Consider the following 25,435-nt stretch of genomic DNA (forward strand, 5'->3'; position numbering starts at 1 on the left):
TATGGATTTTTCTGACCATATTTGATTTTTTCCCCCCATCCTGAGACAAGAACCATAAGCTCCTTATGAAGTGAAAAACTCAAACATCCCCCCCCACTGCTGACTCATCGCATATCAGAGTTATCATCAGCAGTGACATGCAGGATGTTATTTTCCCCACTGCAGTCCAGTCTGGGAGTTTTTTTTTAAAGTGACCCAAATATGAAGCGATTCCTCCCATCATCCTGCTGTGTGCTGAACTCCTCTGGCAGCGCTCCATATCATCTGCACTCAGACAGAAACCCAGCCAGCCATTCAGACATGCAGAGGGAGGACCGGAGAATCTGAAAGATGAAATGAGAAAGGGTGACCTAGCTTGACTTCGTGGAGATAGTTTCAGGATGCAAAACCGCAACTCGGTGTTTAACTTCTTTTGGTGAACTTTTTGCATTTCGTAGATCAGTTTTCAGTCATAAAAATCTAAAGCATTTCATTTCTTGACCGTAACAATTTTGAAAGCCTTAGAGATGTCTATTTTTCGACACAAAGTCACCAATATTTGTACATCATAAATACCCACATTTCCTGCCCCCCCCCCCCCCCCCCCCCCCCAGGTACCACCAGTCTAACAAATCCTCGGGACTGTCCAGCAATCTGCAGCCTACAGGAGCTAAGGCCGACCACCTCAGGGAGGAGATGGAGGAGGCAGCCAACCGCATGGAGATCTGTCGAGTCAGTGAACATTATCTTAAATGTCAATGAAGAGAGAAATGCAGTGCTGTGGATGACCAGTTGCTCCTTTACATTTTTTCTTTGTGTGTTTTTTGCTTCATTGTCATAGTTAATTTAGGCAGATAATGAAACAATATCCAAAAAAGATGACCTGAGCAAATAAAGTGATTATTTAATTTATTAAGGGAAATAGCTATCCAGACCAACCTTGCCTTCTGTGAAAAATGAACCCTTCTCTTGTGAAATCATGAATCACTTGTGGTTTGGTCACCATTCATCTAAGCTACAGCCAGGCCGGGTTACTGCTAGACCTGTCGAATCAGGAAATCCCTTAAAGAGGACCTTACAACGTGAAGTAAACATTCTCAAAGCAATGTGTAATTCCATTAGGTTTTCGGGATGCCGGTGAACGGCAAAGAGAATAACGGAGAACAAATGGATCAGTGGAGTGACCGACAGCACAAAATTACTCCCAGAGGGGCTTTTAAGACTCCGCCAGGAAGTCACAGAAACACATTTCAGGCCTGTCTTTGCTCTGTTAAAGTCGGCATTTTTGATTCAACTTTAAAAAGAGAGACTGGACCATAGGGCTCACCCAGCAGGACACAAAGGCTGATCTCAAAGCTGCAACTGTCATCTCAGAAGAAAGTGTATGCTAACAAGGTAGGAGTGGTACTGTGGTGGTTTGGGGCACCCAGTTCTGAATAGCCTGAAAAAAATTAAGATTATGGAGCAGCCTAGCCAAAGTCTAGACTTAAAACCAGTTAAAAGGTTGTGGCATGATATTAAACAAGCCGTTTATGCTAAAAAAAAAATTAATTATGGATGAATTAAAAAAATTCGTCAAGCAAAACTGGGCCAGAATGATCCTATGGTGCTGTAAAACCTCATTATCAGTTATTATAAACGCCTGGTGAGAATTGGTGCAACCAACGGTGCTGCAACCTGTTGTTAGGTTAGGAGGCAGATACTTTTTCACATGGGTCCAGGTTGGTTTGGGTGGCTTTTGTCCTTTAATAAATGAAATGATTAGTTGAAAAGCACACTTTGTTTTTGCTCTGGTTACCTTTGTCTGATAATAGAGATTTAGGTGTGACAAAACAAAAGCCAAAACAGGAGAAATCTATAAGGAGGTAAATACTTTTTTATAGAGCTATATTTATCTCGATTCATCCTTTTTGTTTTTTTGTTTTTCACTCAAAGGACAAAACAGCTGACTTAGACAAAAATACAACTTTGGGTGATATTCTCGCTTTATATCAAGAACCAGGTTGTTTTCCCGGGCACTTTTTCTCTCTTTTATGAGATCAACGAAGTAAAAAGGAGATAGATTGTTTTGCCACCTTTCATTTAATACATCAGTATTTTTACTGTGCTCCAAGGACAGCGTTAAACCTAAAAGAAGGCGATGATACTTTCCATATTTGCCCCCAGTTTCCTGGTTTGAGTGAATTTCTGTTTTCTTTCCCACCAGGATCAGTTATCAGCAGACATGTACAGCTTTGTGGCCAAAGAAATAGACTATGCAAGCTACTTCCAGACAGTAAGTGCAACCTCCTGCACAGGCTGTGTGATGCAAGCGTCCACACCACCCATGCCCCCCCGCTGATCCTCTGGTCTCTTCATGTCTCTGTCCAGTTGATAGAAGTCCAGGCAGAGTACCACAGGAAATCATTAGAGCTGCTCCAGAGTGTTTTGCCGCAGATCAAAGCTCATCAGGGTGAGTTTGAGTTTCCACTTTGTGATTTTGCCTCTCTGGCCCCTCTCAGAGTCTCTGTGGTTGTTTGTATAACAGTGGTGAGTATAAGCTGGCAATTTAGCGTTAAGAAACCTTACACAAATTACTGTGTATGAAATACTTCTTCTGGTTGCATTTTTACAGATTTCTTATTGAGCTGCATTAGATTAAAAAATGTACTCACAGCACATGACTAGTTTTAATGTAGCAAAATATAAATAATTGATAGAGCCATTTAAATTGATTATACGAAATATACAAAGGGAGATTGTGGAAGACCAATTTAGGATAAATGAAATGCTTATTACTAAAAACATCTGTAACAACAATAACAATAGTACAATTGTTTTGTTGTGAAGGGGAAAAAATAAAAAAATATCAGGCTAGTAGTTAGACATCGACAAGTCCTTGGCGTTCATCACTGGTTAATGTTGGTTCAAGTGTCCATAGTGTGGAAAAAACTGTGTTACCAAAATTGGCTTCTCATATAAATCTCATCTAAATGTATTATCATATGTATTTTTGTATTTATTTTTTTGGTGAATTTTCGCAGCTCTAGTGGCTCTCCTTTTTATGACAGTAGGCTGACAGGAAGGGGGGTGGAAGAGTGGTAGAGAGAGAGCGGCAAAGGGCCGCGGGTCGGATTCGAACCCGGGTCGACCTCGTCGAGGACCAAGGCCTCCATACATGGGTCGCGCTACCTGCTGCGCGCCCCGTATATGTATATGTATTTTGACTTGTGTTTGTGATTTAAGCAAGAATCATTCCAAAGACTTTTTCTGCCAGGCAAATCGGTTTTAAAAACACATTTTATAAATAGCTGTAAGCCAAAACGCAGTAAATTTATGACAAAACAGGAAGAAAAAAAACACTGATAAGAAAAGCCCTACAATAAAATTCAAGTAGAAAGAAATACTGGAGAAACCAACATTTTCTATAATCTCAGCTGTGTAAAGTTCAGACTTTTTTATTTTGAAGCATGACCAAGCTTTTGGTTGCTTTTTTTTATTTATCTTTTACTTAGTTTCAGATTAGTTTATTTATTTATAGCCCCCAAAGGGCATTTTACTGTTTAGTCAGCAGTTACATGCTGAACTGAAGAGTTGTATCTCTCATTTTCTGTAATATAACCCTATGAGATATTGCACCTTTTTGATGTTAAGCTTTATTTTGAGGATTTAAACCACTAACTCACTTATGCAACATATGTAAGATTGACCCTCTTATTCCGAGTATCTGAAAACCTCATCTTGAAGGAACCTCTTCTTGTTCAGTAATAATATGTTTAAGAGTTATGGTAAATTTAGTCTGAAGGTCCTGGTTAAAACCCTGGTGCTCTAGTAATACTCCAAATTATATAAAACAGACTTTTATTGTGTATCTATATGCTGTATGTTTTAAGATTTTATCAAATTATTGGCTTGTTGACTGCTGGTGTATTTCGTCTTTATTTTTGAAATGGTAAATGGCTTGTACTTGTATAGAGCTATATCAAGTCCAATGACCCCAAAACGCTTTACACTTCGTCCAGTCATTCACCCATTCACATTATATACCCCAAGCCTCCATCCTGATCATGTTTTGATGGTCAATTTTGTGGATAAATATAGCCCCCGCAACACAATGAGCAGATATTAACAGATGTGGCGCCATCTACCGGCAGTATCACAGAACTATCACAATGCCGGTTTGCTTATAAATCAAAATTAAATAATGCCGGACCAAGTCTGATCTTCTGCAATGCTAATATAAGAGCCTGATATTATAACATTTACTCAGGTCAATCAACTCTGCGGTCACATCTGAGCCTCGGCATGTTAGTGTTCGCTTCAGTGAACACCAACGTTTATACTGTATTCCCAGCGACAGCCCAGTCTTTTTCCTCTTGGAATCATGTATGTTTTTGCTTTTTTTTTTTTCCACTGGATCCATTCACTTTGACCATTCTGTATTGTTACTCTGGGAGATGCTAATAGCCGTCAGCCTCTTCCTTGTTTTATCCCCTGCTGCGCATGCGCAGTGTTGTACTTCCTCTGCTATTAAAAATAAAGACGTAAGGCTTTATTTACTAACAAATTGACAAAAGTCAAATAACGTGTCTATGCACCTTGAAGGCACAGTTCCACTGGCGCGCCCGTGTTCGCTTACCCAGCTTGGCCTCTCCCCGCTCAGATTATCTTCTACCGGTTTAGCGATTCCACGGGCCTAGAAAGGCCTGGAAGAGGGAAACGCCTCCTGGGCGTTGCTTTTGCCCCTGTCCCCCCTGCCCTGTTTGCAACATTGATATTTTAAAGACATCTGCAAGAAATTGTAAATGATAAAAAAATTACATAATTAAATCAATAAAACTTAAATAAAAGAAAAAAATACAAACAATGTTTCTATAACTGTATATGCAAGATTGTATTGGATATTTTTAAGGAGTAATCCACCTGGATAAATATCTGGATCACACGTCTAATAATAAAATGAGGCAGAGCATCTCTGCTTGTCTGCTTTGAAACTGTGTTGAGAGGCAGAAACCAGCAGAAGCAAACGTTGGGTCTGCCAGCCGAGGGCGCTTCCAGGGTTTCCCCGGTGTCCGAGCTCTGTATAGCAGTCCACAAATGTCAAACCACACCGCTGCTCCCCACCACGGCTGTTTTCATTCACAGAGGTAAAATGTACAGCTTTATATTAGATCTCTTAGATCGTCCCAATGGGAGGAGACTCAGGGAAAGACCCAGGACACGCTGGAAGGACTATGCCTCCCGGCTGGCCTGGGAACGCCTTGGGATTCCTCCTGAGGAGCTGGCCCAAGTGGCTGAGGAGAGGGACGTCTGGGCCTCCCTACTGAAGCTGCTACCCCGGCAACCCGACCCTGGATAAGTGGAAGACAACGGATGCATGGATGGATTTCATTCTTACTACCTAGCTGTGGGTTGGTCTGTCAGCGGATGGAGCGTCATTCTTTGACCGAGCTCAAGCTACATTCGGTCGGCAACTTTGCGAAAGCACCCTGCTACTCCCCCCGGGTGCTCTGAGTCTTTATACAGAAAGACGGGCCGGCAGCAGGGAAAGGCAGACAGTCGTTACCTTGTACGGCAAGAGGTGGATGGATGGACACTTCAGAGACAAAACAGCTTTCAGTGTGAAATGAGAGAAAGCCTCGGTAAACCCTTGGATCCCATGCAGCTCGTCTGGGTATAGAAAGCTGAAGCGTCCCATTTTTTTTTTCTTTCCCCCCTTCAGGTGTGGTTCATGGTTTGACCCAGTCTGTTCAAAGTGGTCCTTAATATTAATGTCGTTGCTCTTCAGTTTTTTCTGGACTTCCTCTGAGAAAACCTTTTCATTTCTCCTCGACCCGCGGCCAATCTCTGAAATAAGGGGTGTTCACTCGAGTCAGCGCGGTTTGGCCTTTCTCCTCAGCAGAGCCAGAGGAACCCGAGCTAGCCCTGAAAAAAAAAAAAAAACAGCTCCTAAAACACTAAGTGAGTGGAGCCGCTTGGTGCGCGGCTAATGAGAGCCAGAGGAACTGGGTCGCTAGACGTTTTGGCCTTTGAGCCTTCTGATGCCCACCTTTGTTCAGTATGTTATCTTTGCTTATTTTTCATCTAAAACGACTTTGGGTGAAGTAGCGGAAGCAGTGCACTGTACTGTTCATTGCTATGGCAGGTATAAATTAAGCGAGTTACAATCAAAAATAAAAGTAGCGAAGATTTTATAACTCAAAGGGTTAATTGAAAATTTAAAACTGGTTGTGAATGAGCTAAATGTAGGTCCTAATGTTAAAGAGCTATAAATGGAGAATGCAGAAACATGTTTGAGGGAATGAACCCAATTATTCAGCAAAGTTTACAAAAATACTGATCAGGAGCATTCACTGGAAGCTGGCAGGATCATTAAAGCGGGATCAATGCGGTTTATCTGACAGCATGTGTGTGTGTGTGTGTTTGACAGAGACCTGGGTGGAAAAACCGTGCTACGGGAAACCATTAGAGGAGCACTTAGCACTCAGCGGGAGAGATGTCGCCTTTCCTATTGAAGCCTGTGTCACTATGCTGCTGGAGTGTGGCATGCAGGAGGAGGTAAGCACGCTTTTTCAGATGCATTCACAGAAGTGAAACGTTACTGTAGGTTGAGTCAGTCTTAATTACTGAAGGGACTCCTAATGAGGTTCACACTTAAGCGTTTCACAGCTTGGAACAAAAAAAAAAATCCCTGTAGGGTTCATTAAAATTTCAGAGCAAGAAGTAATCCAGTTTTTGCGTTTTAGGGCTGTAAAGCACACATCGCGCTGTTTTAAAGATTGTTTGTATTGAAAGGTGTTTTTTTTTTTGCCATAGAGGCAAATATAGTTATGACATCGAGTGAGCAAGGGAAATTGTTAGCTTTCGTCAATACTGACCTTACACAACATGTTAAAAATTGTTCAACCTTTTTTTTTTTTTTTTTTATAAAGTTCACATTCTGACATTTTTCATAAATAACAACAAAACCTAACATGTTAAACAGCTCTGCCTTTGGTCTTTCTGTATCAAGTTTGCATGTTCTCCCTGTGCATGCGTGGGTTCTCTCTGGGTACTCCGGCTTTATGGGGCTAAAATAGTAGCTTTAACATTTGCAAATGTGTGTGGAGAGTTGTGTGTCTGTATCTCGATTTGTGCGTGTGCAGTGGGATTTGTAAATGTGTGAGAAGATTTGAGTGTCTGTACAACAATCTGCAAATGTGTAAAACTACTTGTGTGTAATCCGTTTTGCAAATGTGTAAAAGATCCACAAATCTGTATTCAGATCTGCAAATGTGTACAGAGATTTGCAAATGTGTAAAAAATCCACAAATCTGTATTCAGATCTGCAAATGTGTACTGAGATTCGCAAATGTGTAGATCAATCTGTAAGCACACACAGAGACACTTGTGTCTGAAGTGTTTTTGCTTCAAGACCCAGAAATACAGACAAATCATTGGTTACAAGTCAAGCGGTTTTTCGGTTGGCTCTCTTTACACACGTGATTTTTGCTACTGTTCTGCCGCGTGAGATGCACAAATGCGTGGAAGGATTTGTATGCGTATCTTTTCGATTTGTGTCCCCTTGCGCAGACTCACAGGCTCAAAGGCTCACATACTGCCCTGAGCGCAGGCTCACAGGCACACAGGCTGCCTCTTCCGGCTGTGGGAGGTCACGTGACTTTCAAGGATTTTACCAAAGCGTTTTGCTTCCAGACGGCTGATAAGGCAACTTGTTATAACTATATAACTTTCTCCCTTTAACGGCAAAGGTTTCTTGTTTTAATGAGAGACTTATCTTGCTAAAACCAGATAATTGTCTCATCATAACAACGCAACATACCCCGGCATCAGCTCGCGGGATATTTGAGTGTCATGGAGAAGAGGAGAGACGGAGGGGCGCCTTTTATTTCTTTTTAAAAAGTCGTCATTTGTCGGAGGAATGTATTTCTGCACTGAGGAGTGACAAGGTAAGTCGTGCATATACAGCAAGTCCTCTACTTGAAATTTTATCAATTCGGCAGTTATTTATATTTAACAACTATGCTATGGAAACACAAGTTGCAGCCCTGTAGTACAGTCCCTGGCTCTGTTTACACGGTGAAAACAGGTTTGCGTTGCCTTTGTACTCTCCATTTACACACTACAAGGTTTAACTGTTGCTTAGGGGGGGCTTTCAGCTATAGCTGTGGGTTTATTTACAACAGTTTGCAGCCGAAACAGTCCTCCGCCAGCCGCTGTTTTCTTCTTCTGGGCAATTTGACCCGGAGCTTCAAAAATCACAGCGCTACTAGTGGTGCGTCATGGGAATTACACCGTTTAAGTACTCTAAACAGGGCCTGTGACTGCAAAAGTACCTATGCCTTTATGTATTTGAATTAAATGTAATTAAAATAAATTTTAATTCCACACTCGTAAGGCTAATTAAAAGTATGTGTATTCTACACAATAAAAGTGAGGCTAGATAAAGCTACATTTATCCATATTTTATTGTGTCAAAACAAAGTGATGAATACAGAGCTTTCTGATGTGACTATTCACAAGCCAGTAAAGGACAGCTATTTATATCAGATCCATTAATAAACCCAGTCAACTACTGCTTTATGCTTTAATAAGGAGAAAAGCAAAAACTGATAATCGATTATTATTGCTGCAAATTCAAAAGTTAATATCAGAATTTATCAATAAAAGCACCTGGCAGCAAGGCACAACTGTTCTCAGTTTATTAGTTGTTGCATTTGTTTTTTCTGATGTCTTTTTAAACTTACTCAGAAAAGAAAACAAATCTTAATCAACAACATTGTTGCATTGCAGTCTAGGTTTGAGCAATTAAACATTGATCCAGTCTAACCTTTAATCACAATTTTAAACAGTAGCTATTCTCCTTCTGATGGGAATTCTGTAAAAGTACTTTTTAAAATTCCCATAAACAAAAACATTAAGGAGGACCAGGATTAAGATAGCTACATTAAAAATACAGCCAGAAAATCATGAATGTTCTCTTTTGTATCTTAGAATGCCTGTGCATTTGATCTAACACAAAATTTAAATACTTGAAAACTTTGAATTTGGAATATTTAGCTTCTCACATTTAGCAGAACTAACGTGCTCAATTTTTAGAAAGAGTAAATTAATTGTTATTTTTACCTTTTGTTTAAAATAAAAAACTTGAAAGAACGATAACAAAATCTCTGCTGTGTTTACAGGTTGGCATCTCTAAAGCTGAATACATGGATGGTGCTGTCCAAAAGTTACTGCTGGATATTTTGTTTCAGAGGTTGAGAAAAGAGGGGGTACCACAGCCAGAATTCATATCGACATGGAGACAGAGAATGGTACAATGAAAGACATTCAAAGATTTTTGCGTCTTGATGACAGCTATCCTGAAAACTACTTCATTGTGGGATCCAGCACCCACAGCCAGCACATCAACAGCTGGTGGGATTTCTTAAGGAAATGTCGTGCACAGTACTGGATGAACCTTTTTCAAAAACTGAAGAATACATATTACTTTACTGGTGACTTCTTGGATAAGCAGCCAATTCTGCTCACCTGTTTAAATATCACTGAGGTGTGTTTGAATGTAAAAGATAAATACTATATGATATATGCTTTTAAATATGGAGTATGTACTTTAAGAACTTGTTTATTTTCTTGTCTTTCAGGAAGAACTCTTAAAGTGGTTCACTTATGGAACATAATTCGTAAGATTAGAGATACTATTGCTCCAAGTTGCCGGTCCTACATGATGTATACCCTTCCACGGCTTTTTGGTGAACAAGACAATCTCAAACAGGTTTCTGAGCAAGCGGCGGGAACTTGCACAGTCCAACGTCTTCAGAGGACCGTTCACACGTGATGAGACAGTTCGAAGGATCATACCTTCTGATGACAGAGAACTTTCTTCATGCACCGTCCACACATGATGAAACAATTGAGTTATGCTTATTTTTAAGAGCTTATATACGCACAAACCTGTGACACGTGTGATATTTTCTTGTAAAAAAAAGAGTTTGTGGAGCAAATGACCTTGTGAGCCTGTTCAGAATGAACCTGTCACTTTCCCACACAGTCAGAAATAGGCAGCTGCAGACTGCACAACCCATAAAGGACAGGCAGTCAAAGAAATACAGATGGAGGGAAAAAAAACAGACCTTTGTTTTCTTCGATTCCCATGTACTTAAAGGTTTCATCATGACGTACATAACTTTTTGAATTTTGCTGCTAGGTTTTATATTTTCTGTGATTCTTGTTGTGTTTGACAGTAAATATATGCTGCTACATATATTAGGACAATAACAAGAAATCTAACTTCACATTTGCCTTGTGATCTATCATGCAGGACACAAAATGTTTAAATGACATGTTCTGTAAACCCCACCACTGCTCCTCATATTCAAGACATACTTTTTATATTTATAACAGCAAGACTTATAGTTCTCTGTTACTGAACACTGAGACCCAAGTTATGTACTGTTTGACAATGACGATATGGTCGAATGATATATGAAAACCTTTAATGAATCTTTGGTAAAAACCCATTACAAAATGAAGTGTTATGGTTTGTGATCAAACCAACTCATTCTTTCCTTAGAAACATAACATTATACTGCAATGTTACATCAACTCACAGAAGAACATACATTAAAAGTACCTTTAACAAGTGCTCTGAAAGATCCTTTTGAAAGGAAGTTTTCTACCTCCAGAAGATGACCAAACTAGAACATAATCTATGAGTATTAAAAAGATGAATACATGGATCTCAAAATTGAACATGAGAAAATCCTTTTACATACAACAGACAAAAGTCTTTGTTAGAATTCTGGGCACTATTGCGCTCAAAGCATTTATCAATTTTACAATCAACTTTGAAGAATATAAAAAACATAATGCCCTATGGAAAGAAAAGGAAAATAAGTACAGTTTAAACACATGCTTCAGAATTTTTACCTTAAAGAAGCTTTATAGCAACAGCAATAATTTGACTTCAAAACTTGTATTTCACAATGTTGTTGGAGTAATCTTTTTAATCAGTATTTTTGCTCTATATCTTTGTCAGCAAAAACAAAAGCTAACTGACTCTATTGTGGCTCACTTCCATATGTTCCTGAAAACATGACCATTTTGAGTCAAATGGTAAACTTTCTTTTGAAATATATTACATAGTGGTATTACCTGAAACCAAAAACATTTTAGATCAAATTGGACTTTTTCCATGAAGATTTTCATGAAAAGAGTTTTTCAAGCAATGTCTGTCGAAGGACATCTCTTTCACCTTTTCCTTGGTACTCGGAGCAAAATCTCTGGGTGGCAATTCTGTCAGCATAGGTGGGAATATAGATGGCCAAGCTCTCATCATCCACGCTTGCTATAGCTGATATGTCTACAAGCACAATGAAATTATGGTTAATATAAAAAAGAAATAAACTAAAAAGACTCTTTTAAGCACATGATTATTAATCTTTACAGCAGAATTTATGATTATATGCATGACATGTTTTAAAAAAAAATTAAGCTGCTTATCCGTATGTATGTCAGCCTATCTCATTAACATCCATGAAGAACTTTTGCAGTCACAGGCCCTGTTTAGAGTACTTAAACGGTGTAATTCCCATGACGCACCACTAGTAGCGCTGTGATTTTTGAAGCTCCGGGTCAAATTGCCCAGAAGAAGAAAACAGCGGCTGGCGGAGGACTGTTTCGGCTGCAAACTGTTGTAAATAAACCCACAGCTATAGCTGAAAGCCCCCCCTAAGCAACAGTTAAACCTTGTAGTGTGTAAATGGAGAGTACAAAGGCAACGCAAACCTGTTTTCACCGTGTAAACAGAGCCAGGGACTGTACTACAGGGCTGCAACTTGTGTTTCCATAGCATAGTTGTTAAATATAAATAACTGCCGAATTGATAAAATTTCAAGTAGAGGACTTGCTGTATATGCACGACTTACCTTGTCACTCCTCAGTGCAGAAATACATTCCTCCGACAAATGACGACTTTTTAAAAGAAATAAAAGGCGCCCCTCCGTCTCTCCTCTTCTCCATGACACTCAAATATCCCGCGAGCTGATGCCGGGGTATGTTGCGTTGTTATGATGAGACAATTATCTGGTTTTAGCAAGATAAGTCTCTCATTAAAACAAGAAACCTTTGCCGTTAAAGGGAGAAAGTTATATAGTTATAACAAGTTGCCTTATCAGCCGTCTGGAAGCAAAACGCTTTGGTAAAATCCTTGAAAGTCACGTGACCTCCCACAGCCGGAAGAGGCAGCCTTTGAGCCTGTGAGTCTGCGCAAGGGGACACAAATCGAAAAGATACGCATACAAATCCTTCCGCGCATTTGTGCATCTCACGCGGCAGAACAGTAGCAAAAATCACGTGTGTAAAGAGAGCCAACCGAAAAACCGCTTGACTTGTAACCAATGATTTGTCTGTATTTCTGGGTCTTGAAGCAAAAACACTTCAGACACAAGTGTCTCTGTGTGTGCTTACAGATTGATCTACACATTTGCGAATCTCAGTACACATTTGCAGATCTGAATACAGATTTGTGGATCTTTTACACATTTGCAAATCTCTGTACACATTTGCAGATCTGAATACAGATTTGTGGATCTTTTACACATTTGCAAATCTCTGTACACATTTGCAGATCTGAATACAGATTTGTGGATTTTTTACACATTTGCAAAACGGATTACACACAAGTAGTTTTACACATTTGCAGATTGTTGTACAGACACTCAAATCTTCTCACACATTTACAAATCCCACTGCACACGCACAAATCGAGATACAGACACACAACTCTCCACACACATTTGCAAATGTTAAAGCTACTATTTTAGCCCCATACGGCTTCCTCCCACCGTCCAGGAACATGACTGTTAGATTCATAGGTCTCTCTAAATAGCCCCTAGGTATGAATGCAGGGTTGTTTGTCCCATATTGTCTCTGTGGTTCTGTGATGGCGTAGGCAGCCAGCCTACCCTGCAAGGACAAGCGGGTCTAGACAAATTGGGGACGGATCGAAGTTACGCAGCAAGTTTCTTCAACTCCAACTCTTCAGATGTCTTATCGTGATGTTTCGTGTTTTTCAGGGTTTGTTCAGAATCGCACCTTCGGCCTCCAAACTGAAGAAGCTGAAGGCGTCTCTGGACTGTGGGGTGATGGACGTTCAGGAGTTCTCTACAGACCCGCACGCCATCGCAGGCGAGTTATCGACACTGTTGCCAAATACAGCATCTTACACTCTCATTAGTAAAAAAAAAAAAAGACGCGTAAAATAATACAGTACCATGAAATAATTATTTATTGCAGTAGTATAAGCTTAAGTAGGGCTGCACAGTGGAGGCAGTGGGTAGTGCATGTTGCAAGAAGGTCCTGGGTTCAAGTCCTACCCTTGCCCTGGGTCTTTCTGCATGGAGTTTGCATGTTCTCCCTGTGCATGCGTGGGTTCTCTCCGGGTACTCCAGCTTCCTCCCACAGTCCAAAAACACTGTTAGGTTAATTGGCCTCTCTAAATTCTCCTTAGGTGTGAGTGTGCGTGTGAATGGTTCTTCATCCTGTTTGTCTCTGTGTTGCCCTGTGATAGACTGGCGACCTGTCCAGGGTGTACCCCGCCTCTCGCCCATTGACCCCACAAGGGGTAGATGTGTTAGAAAATGGATGGATAAGGTTAAGTATAGTCTGAAACATTTTAGGAAATTCCCATCTGACATTTGAATACACTTCCGAGGGAAAATGGCAGATGGTTATTACTCTAATAACCATCTCTAATAGACCTTTTGAAGAAAATGTGAAAAAAATTTCTGTTTTCTTTTTTTTTTTTAAAGTTAATCATATTGCTGGTCTAGAACTTCCTGTTTCCCTGGCGTAGAAATATGACACAGATGCCCATTTCTCTTTGCTACTCACCAAAATGGGAAACATTTCTACAAAGTGGAACCATGTGTTTAGGTCAGATGAGACCAAGGTGGGTTTAGCAGGAAACAAAGGCACCTCATGCCCACTGTTAGGTACGGTGGAAGATGTGTGATGCCGTCGTACTGTTGGTCTGCCAGACCCACAGCATGTTGTTAAAATTTCAGGAAATTCTGAGTGTGAACTGGGTCATCGCTGGGTTTCTGAACAAGATAACGGTACTAAAGCTGTGGACAAATCAACATAGAAACAGTTCACCAGATTTAAAATCAACCGTCTTCCATTGCAGACGGTTTGGACTCTAGTCTGGGAACCTTTCCTTTCACAGAAAGGGAGGAATTTCTTTAGTTTATGTAAATTTGCACCTAAATTTGAGACGTTGTAGAAGTTCAAATGAAGCCACCTATTTCTGAGTCTCTGCTCTCATATTGGAATAAAAAGAAACGGCTGGTGTTAAAATCCAAATATAACAGAGTAACATCAGAGGGATGTGAGAAGAAAGAAGATCTGTTTTCTCTGTGTTGTTATCACTCCGCTGCTTTTAAATCAGAACCATGATGGGCTACAAAAGAAAGAAAAGCTTTCAGGCTTTTAGGGTGCTGTTATTGATCTTTTTTATGACAGCACTGCTTTTTGCTGCAGCTGACTGCTGCACAATGCTGCTGTCAGAGAAAAACACATTTATCAAGAATAAGACAAACTAGGGTACAGGTTTTAGCCTTAAATCAATATTTTGTTAATCAAACTGTTAAACAATATGTTTATCCTATTGTTTAAGAAGTTCCCTCTCAGAACAGAATAAAGATCCACTGACATGTCATTTCGTGGTTTAAAATAAACGGTTTAGTTGGCGGAGCTGTCACCATTTCATTGTGTCCTTTAATGTCCGAAGACTGTATTCTTAAATTTGCATCAATCTTGGAAATTATTTTTTTTTTCTAATTAAAAGCTTAACTTTTGGATTTATATATACATATATATACATTTTCTGTGAAATAGTTATGTAAAATATTAAATTGTGGTCACAAAGGAGTATTGAAATGGCTACATTTTATTATAATAATCATATCTGTATAATTTATTTTGGATAGTTATCAAGATTACACAGAAATTTATTCAAAATTGTAACATTTTGACTCCTTCTAGTGTGAGAACTGCTGTAGTTAGAAATTTATTATATGACAAGAGTTAGTGGTACAAAAAGTTCAAAATCATGGTTTCTGAAAGTAGGATTAAAAATTTGCACATTTTGTCTGATCTTGACCATAGATAGTTACTGTTGATCAAATTCTCTGATGCAATCTCATCGTGAGTCAATATCCAAATCAAGCTGTTCTGCGGGTTTGCCAGCTTTAATTAAAGGGGCCATAACAACAAATTTCGTTTTTTCTCAGGTGGTTCTGAGGTCCCACTGTGTTGAATCACGCTGCCAGGTTAAAGCCTTTGGTCAGCTTGGCCTCACCTGTCCGACATCCTCCAACACAAGCACTTCAACTAGCCATAAAACCATAATAATGGATTTGCGACAGACTGTTGGGGAGAGGAGGGGGGGGGGGGGGGGGGCAGGTGTGGATGGAGGGTGGAAGGCATATAGGGTCGCGTGGTTGTAGCCAATCAGAGCGAAGTCAACCTGGTAGAGCTGCATGTCATTACTGCAACCAACCCTTTTACTGAGAAGGGACATTTGACCTGGCAAAAACAACATGAGGTTATTTTTTAAATTTAATTCTGTACATGTGCTGTAATATCAACTACATGAAATGGTTTATACAGTGATGTCATGGCACCTTTGATACATCAGCCAGACATATTGTTAGGATCCCCAGGGGTTCAATTTCTTATTGTTGCTCCCTGTGGATCCTGCAGTTTGTTTATGTTTTTCATTTTTAGTATCGCTTCTCCTTAGACCCTTGTTCCTTTTATTAGTTTAGTTTTCTGTTCAGTATTTATGTTAAGAGTGCATTCTTGTATCTGTTAGATTCGGTTTGTGTTTTCGTCAGCTTCTGTTCTTTATTATTTCAGTAGTTCTCTTAGATCTTTATCTCCTGTCTGCTCTTTGTTAGTTCAGTCAGGTTTTCCCCCGTGTCTGGCCATTCTCATGTTCGCTGTTAGAACCTGCCAGTTCATTCTTCTCCTAAATTGCCTTTACTCAGTTCACCGGTGTTTATTTACTCCACCTGCACCTCCTTCCGTCTCCTCCCCTATGCGTTCAGCCAGTTCTGCCACACCAATTGTCAGGTCCTCCATTATTCTACCTTGCTCTGGTCTTGTTCCCGCCGTGTTCCTGTCATCCTTGCGATCTGTAAGCCTTATTATTTATTTCAATAAATCATTATTCACTCAGCATGCGGTTTCCACTCTCCTGTCGGCACTGCGGTTCAACAACCAAACAATCCTTGACACATAAATGTCTGAACTCCTGGGTTGGATTCAGAAACCATATAGTGTTTTTACATAGTTTTGCTGTTATATGTAATTTTTAGGTGTGTATAACCTTAAGTCTTGGCTTTTCTTAAAGTGCATTTAAAAAATAGAACATATGAACTGTATGAAAATATAGCACAACAGTGACTAGTCTGAGCATTTATCACAAGGCAGGGGACTGTTGGAGAATTAGTGCTTCTTTTCTGTGTATTATAAAACTATGATGTGGAATTTAGAAGTTGTAGAAAAGAAAACCGGAAAAGGAAAACTTTTTTAAACTCTTCCAGTTAAATTAGCCTGATTAAACGTATGTACTTTCCCCCTTCAAACCAAACAGAATACTTTTGAAACCTCGAGGGATGACTAAAGCACAAAGCTTTTTGGATTGGTCATTATTTTTGACCCCTCACCAAAGCTTTCACATTTCTCACAACATGACCCATTTAGAAATAGAATTTAGCTCTGTGCAAAGGTCATTTCTGAGTCAGTCCATATGGAGCAAGAATGTGTTTAGGATCTCTTTTTGTCTTTGTTGCAAAGGAAAACAAGATTTGTGTATTCATCAGAAACTCGTTTTTCTCTGTAGCAGCAACGACATGCAACATGGTTGAATTTAGGCGCAGCAGACTTAAAGGTACATGCAGCCGTCTCTCAGTGAGGGATGTCCTGATGTTTATCATCAATCCTGAGCGTCCCTGTGGGAAATGAAAACAGTGGAGCGGAGAGGAGGAAAAGACGGGCTGGAAAGGAGCCCAGTGAGCCGTCACCTTTTCTGTCAGCAGGAGAAAAATTGTCCTGTTTGTGTGCCGGTGTGTTTTTATGTTGTTTTAATAGGTTTACTGCAGTTGTACATAAGGTCTGCAGGGATTAGAACCAGTATACTAACCATCACACTTGTTACATACATAAAAATAAAACCTGTTTATTATATTATGAAAAAGCTTCTTCTTGGCCATTGGTGGGATTACTAAAGGTAGATAAATGCTGGTTGTTAACTATTAAAGGAGAGGCATCAGTCTGAAAACATCAAAATACTAATGGCTCATTTGGATTTACTCCTGATTGTTCGGGTTATTTTGAAGGAATTATAATACATCAATTTAATGCATGTATATTAACTGCATGTCGACTTGTCTTTACTTTTGTTCTCTTTTTTTATGCCATAGTCCTGGCTGGATATTTTAACACTCCTTCAGAATCAATAACACTCATCTAAAGTGGTTGATTTCCTGGTCCCCACGTGTCTTCAATAGGCTCTCAGTGACGGTCATTGCAGAAGACCTAATGACATCTTATTTGATTTATTTTAAAACTAGTTCTGATGTGTGTTTGGGATAATTATTTTCAAACACTCAACTGTGTCCAAGTTGCGAAGTAGAAGCTAATCCCTCATGAATCAGCCAACTTTCTGACATCCGCCATTACAACTGTAGTGATGCTGAGGCTACCATCATGCTTGACAGATGTCAGTCTTTTCAGATTTGAAAGTCTCACCTTTCACCTGTTGAACATTTAAAGGTTATGCTAAAACCTGTGTCTGTGGCCTGAAATCAACCAATTTAATTGAGCTCTACGATTCTCCCCCTGTATTTAGGTAGAATTTTGCCAGGATTTTGCTGATGCCATTTCTCTGCAGCTAGTGTGAACATATATGTAAATGCATATCTCTGCAAGGAATCATAGACATTCCCATTGCTTTCAAAATGAAGAACCCTGTTCTGGTCTTCAAAATTTCCTGAAGCTGTGTGTTGTATCATTATTCCATTATTCCGGCAAACCAAACGGTTTAAATGCATCCTTAAAAGCTCCAAATTAACTACTAACTAACAAACATTCATGACCATATCGAGTATGTAAACTTATTACCAACATGGAATAACAAGCTTCAAACAACAGGAAACGTTTAAATAAAGAATAATAACTAAGATATCCCTTGTCAATGTTTGGCAATAGTATAGTTGCTGTGTATCATTGAGTGGCGGATGTGCATTCGCCCATGATATATTTTTAATGAAATAAAAAGTTAATTATACAAGGTTTCTATTTTCATTATGTTTCATTTTTGTCCCACAATGATCCCCGTGGGTCATAATTTTTCATCATTATCATCCATCTGCAGCAAAATGCCATTAATGTATCTGAGATTTGTGGAAAATTAGCCTAATTTTCTCCTCAGCGTAATGATGTTTGAGGTGAAATAATGTGGGTGAAAGAACTTTTATAAAATGGGGATAATGCAGCTGATTTTGTCTTTGGAGAGACATTCACATGTTAACTCGTAAAAGAGTAAAGCAACAAATGGAAAGAGAGCTGAAATGACAAGCCCTGGAGGCTGTTGATAGCACATAAACAAACCACCTAGATTAAAAAATAAATAATTATGCTTTCTCTCTCCACGTCTCCTTTGTTTAGACTTTATTATTACAAAGCTGAAAACAAATACAAAGCCTCACAAAAGTTTTCACATCCCTTGAACTTGTAGCATTTTGTAACATTACAGCAACAAATTTCAATTACCGTTTTATGTGGTAGACCAACACAAAGTGGTTGATAATTATGAAGTAAAAATTGAAAAAGCCATCAGTTTTAAAGTCGTGGTGCAAACTCTCAGCTGGTTTTAAGTCCTGGCCCTTCTACCAGATAAATGTGTTTTGATGTAAACCACTCTTCATGCTGGGAGCTGAACCTCTGGCCTGGTCTCAGTTGTTTTGCAGCCTTTCAGAGATCTTATTCTAGTATTTTCCTGTTCTTAGCCCCATCCATGTCCTCATCAAATCTGACCAGCTTCTCTGCCCCTGTAGAAGAAAAGCGCTCCACAGCATGATGCCGCCACCACCATGCTTCACCGAGTGGACGGTCTGTTTGAGGTGTTAGCATTTAGCATGTGTTAGCATTTAGCATGAAGGCCAAAAAGTTTAATTTTTGCCCTCATCTGACCAGCTGTTTGCTGTGACTCCTACATGGATTGTGTGGTAAACTACAGTCTACCACATAAAATCGTAATAACATACGGTGAAGATTTCAGTACGTAGTATGTGTCAAAGTGTGAAAAAAAGGTCAAAGAGGAATAATACTTTTATAATGCATAATGTTTATCCCCATTGTACATTAAGATCAAAAACTGTACTAATGCTTCTACGTTTGTTTCTGTAAAGCTGCACTGAGCAGTTGTTAAACCATTTTTATGTTTCACCTACCATATGCCATATGCCACAGCCACATGTAAGCAACCCTCCTGTATGTATGTGTGCATTAACACAATTAAATGCATGTAACAGATTCTGATTGTAGTTTTATTCTCTCTTTAGGAGCTTTGAAGTCGTACCTGCGCGAACTCCCCGAGCCATTAATGACCTTTGAGCTCTACAACGACTGGATCCAGGCCTCCAAGTGGGTATCTCCGCAGAATAACATTGTCATCCTAAAGTTTAAAAGCTGTTTATTCTCAAATCTATGTTCCAAATACACGATGTGTTTTGGTTCTGCAGCATCCAAGACCAGGAGAAGAGACTGCAGGCTCTGCTCGGTGCCTGTGAGAAGTTGCCTTCTGCCAACAACAACAACTTCAAGTGAGTCAAGGTTCTCGTGTTTGGCTCCTCGGGCTCTTTCACGGCCATATTCGAGATTTGATTATACCTATGTATTAACTGCAATAAAAATACAACTACAAAGAAAAGGATGACAGGTAGAACAAGTGCAAGAAAGGAGAGAAGCGAGGAGGAATACGTGCAAAAGGAGTGGTCAACACTTTTAATCACTTTAACTACATTATATTTCAGACATCAACTCTGTCTGTAAAGGTTTGAAATAGCCAGCAGCAGTTTCCAGTTTTGAAAACACCATTTTATGGAATATATACTATATTTTTTAAACAGGGAAGTGTCTGCTATTAACATTCAATTTGATCCTCATTTTAATCCTCTTATTCTAAACTTTAGTGGTTTGGTTGGATTACTTTTCAATGGAACTTTTAATTAAACTTTAGATAGACTTGTCTGAGCTTTGCATTGTTTTTAGGGGCGGTGTTTTATTTAGTTTTCACCTCATTCATTTATTAGGATCACACTAATTTCGTAATATTCCATCTTTTCCAATCTCCTCTCTTTGGGTCGAGACTGGCCCTCTCCTATTTGGTAACACAAGCTGTAAGACTTGCAGCCTTCAACCAGCTTTCATCAACCTTTGAATCATGTTTGGCTCTCTCTGTGGCAGTCAAATTTATTAAATTTTTCACAATAGTCAGAATTATATTCTACAGCCAGACACTTCCAGTACATGCAGAGTGCATAGCAGAGAGATCTGAACTTTAAGTGACATCCATCCATTTTCAGTTCCTGCTTCATTCTGGTAAGGGGACTGCACTCAGTTACCCAAAGTTATGGTTATCTCACACTTTGAGGTAAATCAGAGATGAAAATGTACCTAATATAGAAGCCAAACCGACAGTCCTGCACAGAAACTTTGCAGATAAGGTGGCAACATGCAAAAACCAGAGAGAACAGGGATTTAAAGATAGAGAAATTAGCTTTTTCTCTTTGTTTTCTGGTGGTTCTGACATTAAATGCAGATGCAAATCACTTTAGATGTTGTGGAAAAGGCTAAATCTGTCTGAACAAAAACCTTTTAATCTCTTTACTGTTAGAAAAGTGCATTGTAAGTAAGCTGTATGCATTAATAAAATGTCAAAATGTGGTGGGGAGAAATAACATGCCGACTTCTTCATCAGGTTTAATTCATTTAGTTGTAAAGCTGGAAAATATGCAATGTATAATTAATTTATTTGCCTTTGTCTTGGGTTTTGATGTTAAATATCTGTTTTAAACCTGAGGGGAAGATCTCTAGCTATCTCAGGAACAGCTGGTACGTGCTGAAGGGTTTGTCTCGTGATCAAAAGACGAAAGATTTAAGCTGTGATGAGAAAGAGGATGAGAAAAGCGCAGAGCCGCAGCTCTTGTCAGGAATCTCACAAATAGGATGAATTTTCAGGCATTGCTCCTGTCAGAAAATCTGTCAGAAGATTGTTGCTCACAGTGATGAGATGCTGGATGTTCATTTAAATAAAATGCAATCACTCTAACTTATTAGTTTCTAAATGACACAAAAATATACAGTTATGATTTGGCAAAAACAAATAAAACCCTGACTCAGAGCGCAGTTCTAACTCTAAATGTCCTACCCTTTGCTTCATGATAAATCCTTCTGGAACAAGGTTAGAAGATTCAGAGAACTGTACAAATACCCACTGAATTGAAGTTTCCTCCACAAAAACAGTCTTGCTCGCTTTTTATTTTAACGCCTGCGAACGAGCTTATGACACGTGAGTAAGTTTTATTTTAGAGTCATGTATTATCCAACAACTGCGGTGGTCAAGGCATAATTTTTGTTCAATCATGCTTCTTGCATGGATTAAATATATTTTTTAAATGTACGTCTTTGATTTGTCCAAGATCAGATACCTTATGAAAACCTAAATAGTTATGAAAATGTGTAATAAGTTTTGATTTTTTTTTTTTTTACAGCAGCTTAATTTTACACCAAAATTAAAAAAAAGCCCTACTTTTATTTTGAGTTAATTTATTCTGCGGGGAAAATCAATGGATAAATAAAAGTAGATGAATATCCAGCTCTATCCAAATTAGCAGGAGCCGGTGGATAGACGAATGGGGGCTTCTGCAGTCATGTGACGCTGCTCCGGCCTATGGTGGTGGCGAAAGAGCTGGGCCATAAAGCAAATTTCTTGTTTTCATCAGTTTGTCTACATGTGAGTCTTACATACGGGCACAAGATTTTAATTATGACTGAAAGACGGCGATCCTGGATACAAGCAGCTGAAATGAAACGCCTCCATAGCATGGCTGAGCTCAGCCCTACGAGGAAGGTAGAATCTGCCTCTTCAAGGGAAACTCAGAGAGGAGCTGAGGTGGTTCAGGCATCCGATCAAGATGCCTCCTGGAAGGAACTGTTCAGAGATTTTTGAGGCGTTTCAAAGCCTAGAACTCCCTGGAACGTTAACCCTAATCCTACCACAACATGATCCCGGATAATTAGGTGGATGAATGGATGGATGGATGGATGGATGGATGGATGGATGGATGGATGGATGGATGGATGTAATGAAACCACAGAATCTGACATCTCTGAATTAAAAGATAATGAAGGTAGATACGACATGATAACAGGAAAAATCGAAGGTACTCTTACAACCTTATTAAATGTATATATTCCTCCAAACAGTGACTTATCCTTCTATAAACACATATTTGAACTAATTTCAACAAAAAGTCTAGGGATATTGATATGTGCCGGGGACATTAACGTCCCATTAAAAATCTCGCTGGACTCTTCCACTGGTAGGGGCGATTCTAGGAAAATAGGAAAAAAGATCCTACAACTAATGGAAGAGACTGGTTTAGCAGACGTGTGGAGGGAAAATAATCCAACCAAGAGAGAATATACTCATTACTCACACCCTCATAACGTCTACTCAAGGTTAGACTATATATTTATGTTCAAAAATGACTTATTAAATGTGAAGGATTGTGAAATTGGACCATGTACAATCTCAGATCACAATCCAGTCGCCATGAATGTTTATCTGCCAAGGAAGAAATGTACACTTTGGAGATTAAATAATAACATTTTAAATAATCAAAATGCTAAACAAAAGCTTACTGAAGAGATTAAAGACTACCTTAATCATAACGATAAAGGTGAGGTGTCCCCAGGAACCCTTTGGGACACATTAAAAGCAGTAATGAGAGGAAGAATAATAAGCATCTCCTCTTACCTAAAGAAAATCAACCAACTCAAATTAACAAGCTTAGAGGAGAAGATATTAAAACTCCAACAGGAACATTCTAAAAATATGAAAAAAGAGATCAAAATTGAAATTGATGAACTGAAAAAAGAAATAAATGAGATTGAAACCTTAACAATACAAAAGAAATTAATCTTTATGAAACAACAATACTATGAAACGGGTGGAAAATCCTTAAAACTCCTCTCTTACAAACTAAGGAAACAACAAGCAGAGAGAACAATTTACAAAATTAGGAACCCCCAAAATGATAAAATAGAGACCGAACACAAACAAATACAACGTTGCTTCCAAAAATACTATACAAATCTTTACTCACAATCAGTCATAAATAATGAGGGTGACATAGATAACTTCCTGGAAAAGTTAAACTTACCAATAGTGACAGAAGAACAAAATAAGAAGCTTCTTGCTGCAGTTACCACAGAAGAAATTCATTTGGCAATCACAAAACTAAAAAGGGGCAAAATGGCGGGAGCGGATGGATATGGCCCAGAGTGGTACAAAACAATGGAGAGTCATCTCACTCCAGTTTTACTCAAAACCTTCAACTGGGTGCTTGAAAAGAAAACTACTCCAACATCATGGAATGAAGCAATAATTTCTCTCATACCAAAAGAGGGAAAAGATAGATTGGAGTGCGGCAGCTTTCGGCCTATCAGTATTCTAAATATTGATTACAAACTATTCACATCCATAATTTCACGGCGACTGGAGGCGATCTTACCAATAATAATACACAAAGACCAAACAGGGTTCATTAAACAAAGACAAACACAGGACAGTATAAGAAGAGTGTTAAATATAATGCAACAGGTTAATCAACAAAAACAAGAAACCCTAGTAATTAGCTTAGATGCAGAAAAAGCTTTTGACTCCGTGAGGTGGATCTTCTTATACAAAGTACTAAATAAATTTGGCTTTCATCGATCAATAATTGAGACAATTTCAGGACTATATTCTAAACCTACAGCTAGGATAAAAATCAACGGAGACCTCACGGAGTCAATCGCCCTCGAAAGAGGATCAAGACAAGGCTGCAATATGTCTGCTCTCCTTTTTGCCTTGTATATAGAACCGCTCGCTCAATGGATAAGGGAAAACCAGAATATAAAAGGTGTAACAATCCTGGGACAGGAGCAAAAGCTTGCCCTGTTTGCAGACGATCTACTGCTGACCATTACACATCCAACCCAAACATTACCTTTAACTATCAAAATGATTGAAGAATATGGTACATTCTCAGGATACAAAATTAATGTTAGTAAGACTCAAGTTTTAACTTTAAATTACAATCCTCCACAGAATATTAAAAATAGCTACAAATGGAAATGGGAAGCCGAATCAATCAAATATCTGGGTATGGTTTTACACAAAGATTTTAATAAAATGATTGATGTTAATTATGGACCTCTGAATGTTAAATTGCAATCTGACCTACAAAGATGGGGTTCATTACCATTTCTTGATTTGCACTCAAGAATTGACTCAGTTAGAATGACTCTCCTCCCACAAATGCTTTATCTATTCCAATGCCTTCCATTCTATATTCCACAAAAACAATTTGATGAATGGGATAAAATTATATCCAGATATATTTGGAAGGGTAAAAAACCTAGAATCAAGTATAAAACATTACAGTTACCGAAAAATAAGGGGGGTAGGAACTTGCCATGTTTACGGAAGTATTTTTATGCTGCACAGTTAAGACCTCTTGTATGTATGTGCTCTCCAGTTTACACAGCAGGCTGGAAAGATCTAGAGAAAAAAGTAATTAATGGAATACCTTTGAAAGCCTTAATGGTGGATACTAAACTACAGAGTAACATTGATATTCAGGAAAACCACCTATTAAACGTTATGATTAAAATATGGAATGAAACTATAAAACTTTGTCACTTAGAACAGGCCTCCAAAATTTTAAGATGGTGTGCTTATGACACCGACTTTGCCCCTAATAAATCTGACAAAAGATTCAAACTATGGGTTTCCAAAGGAATAACTGACTATAACTCCCTTGTCCACAAGGGGGCATTCCAATCTTTTGATAATTTAAAAAGAAAACATGGATTAGATACTGATGACTTCTTTAGATATCTTCAAGTAAGAAGCTATTTCAATAAAAATATCGACATGCACTCAATTAATCAAGGCTTTTTTCATACTTTCTTATCAATAATAAAATCAATGTCCCCATCAAAAATAGTTTCTAAACTATACAAAAGCATCCTTGGGTGTGAAGTGGAGAGCACATATTATGTGAAAGAAAAGTGGGAAAGGGAAGGTGGTTTCGTAATCACAGAGGAGGGTTGGGAACATATATGTGAAATACAATGG

General features: G+C 38.8%; 1 protein-coding gene and 1 long non-coding RNA gene across 6 annotated transcripts in view; both read left to right on the forward strand.

Annotated features, from left to right (window-relative positions):
- The window catches only part of LOC105936296 (rho GTPase-activating protein 44), a 128,433-nt gene that overhangs the window by 74,542 nt on the left and 28,456 nt on the right, over nucleotides 1-25,435 (forward strand). For all 5 annotated transcript variants that reach the window (XM_036142183.1, XM_036142184.1, XM_036142185.1 and 2 more), the window contains exons 7-13: nucleotides 594-711; nucleotides 2,186-2,254; nucleotides 2,350-2,431; nucleotides 6,389-6,516; nucleotides 13,035-13,146; nucleotides 19,590-19,671; nucleotides 19,770-19,850. In XM_036142183.1, coding sequence (XP_035998076.1) covers nucleotides 594-711; nucleotides 2,186-2,254; nucleotides 2,350-2,431; nucleotides 6,389-6,516; nucleotides 13,035-13,146; nucleotides 19,590-19,671; nucleotides 19,770-19,850 — 672 coding nt within the window. The remainder of the gene's footprint in view (nucleotides 1-593; nucleotides 712-2,185; nucleotides 2,255-2,349; nucleotides 2,432-6,388; nucleotides 6,517-13,034; nucleotides 13,147-19,589; nucleotides 19,672-19,769; nucleotides 19,851-25,435) is intronic.
- On the forward strand, nucleotides 7,866-9,946 carry LOC118564370. The gene is made up of 3 exons (XR_004931809.1): nucleotides 7,866-7,907; nucleotides 9,144-9,508; nucleotides 9,603-9,946. It is a non-coding gene; the product is annotated as an uncharacterized LOC118564370 (long non-coding RNA).

This window comes from Fundulus heteroclitus, chromosome 10, assembly GCF_011125445.2.
Source record: "Fundulus heteroclitus isolate FHET01 chromosome 10, MU-UCD_Fhet_4.1, whole genome shotgun sequence".
In the NCBI taxonomy this organism is placed as follows: Eukaryota; Metazoa; Chordata; class Actinopteri; order Cyprinodontiformes; family Fundulidae; genus Fundulus; species Fundulus heteroclitus.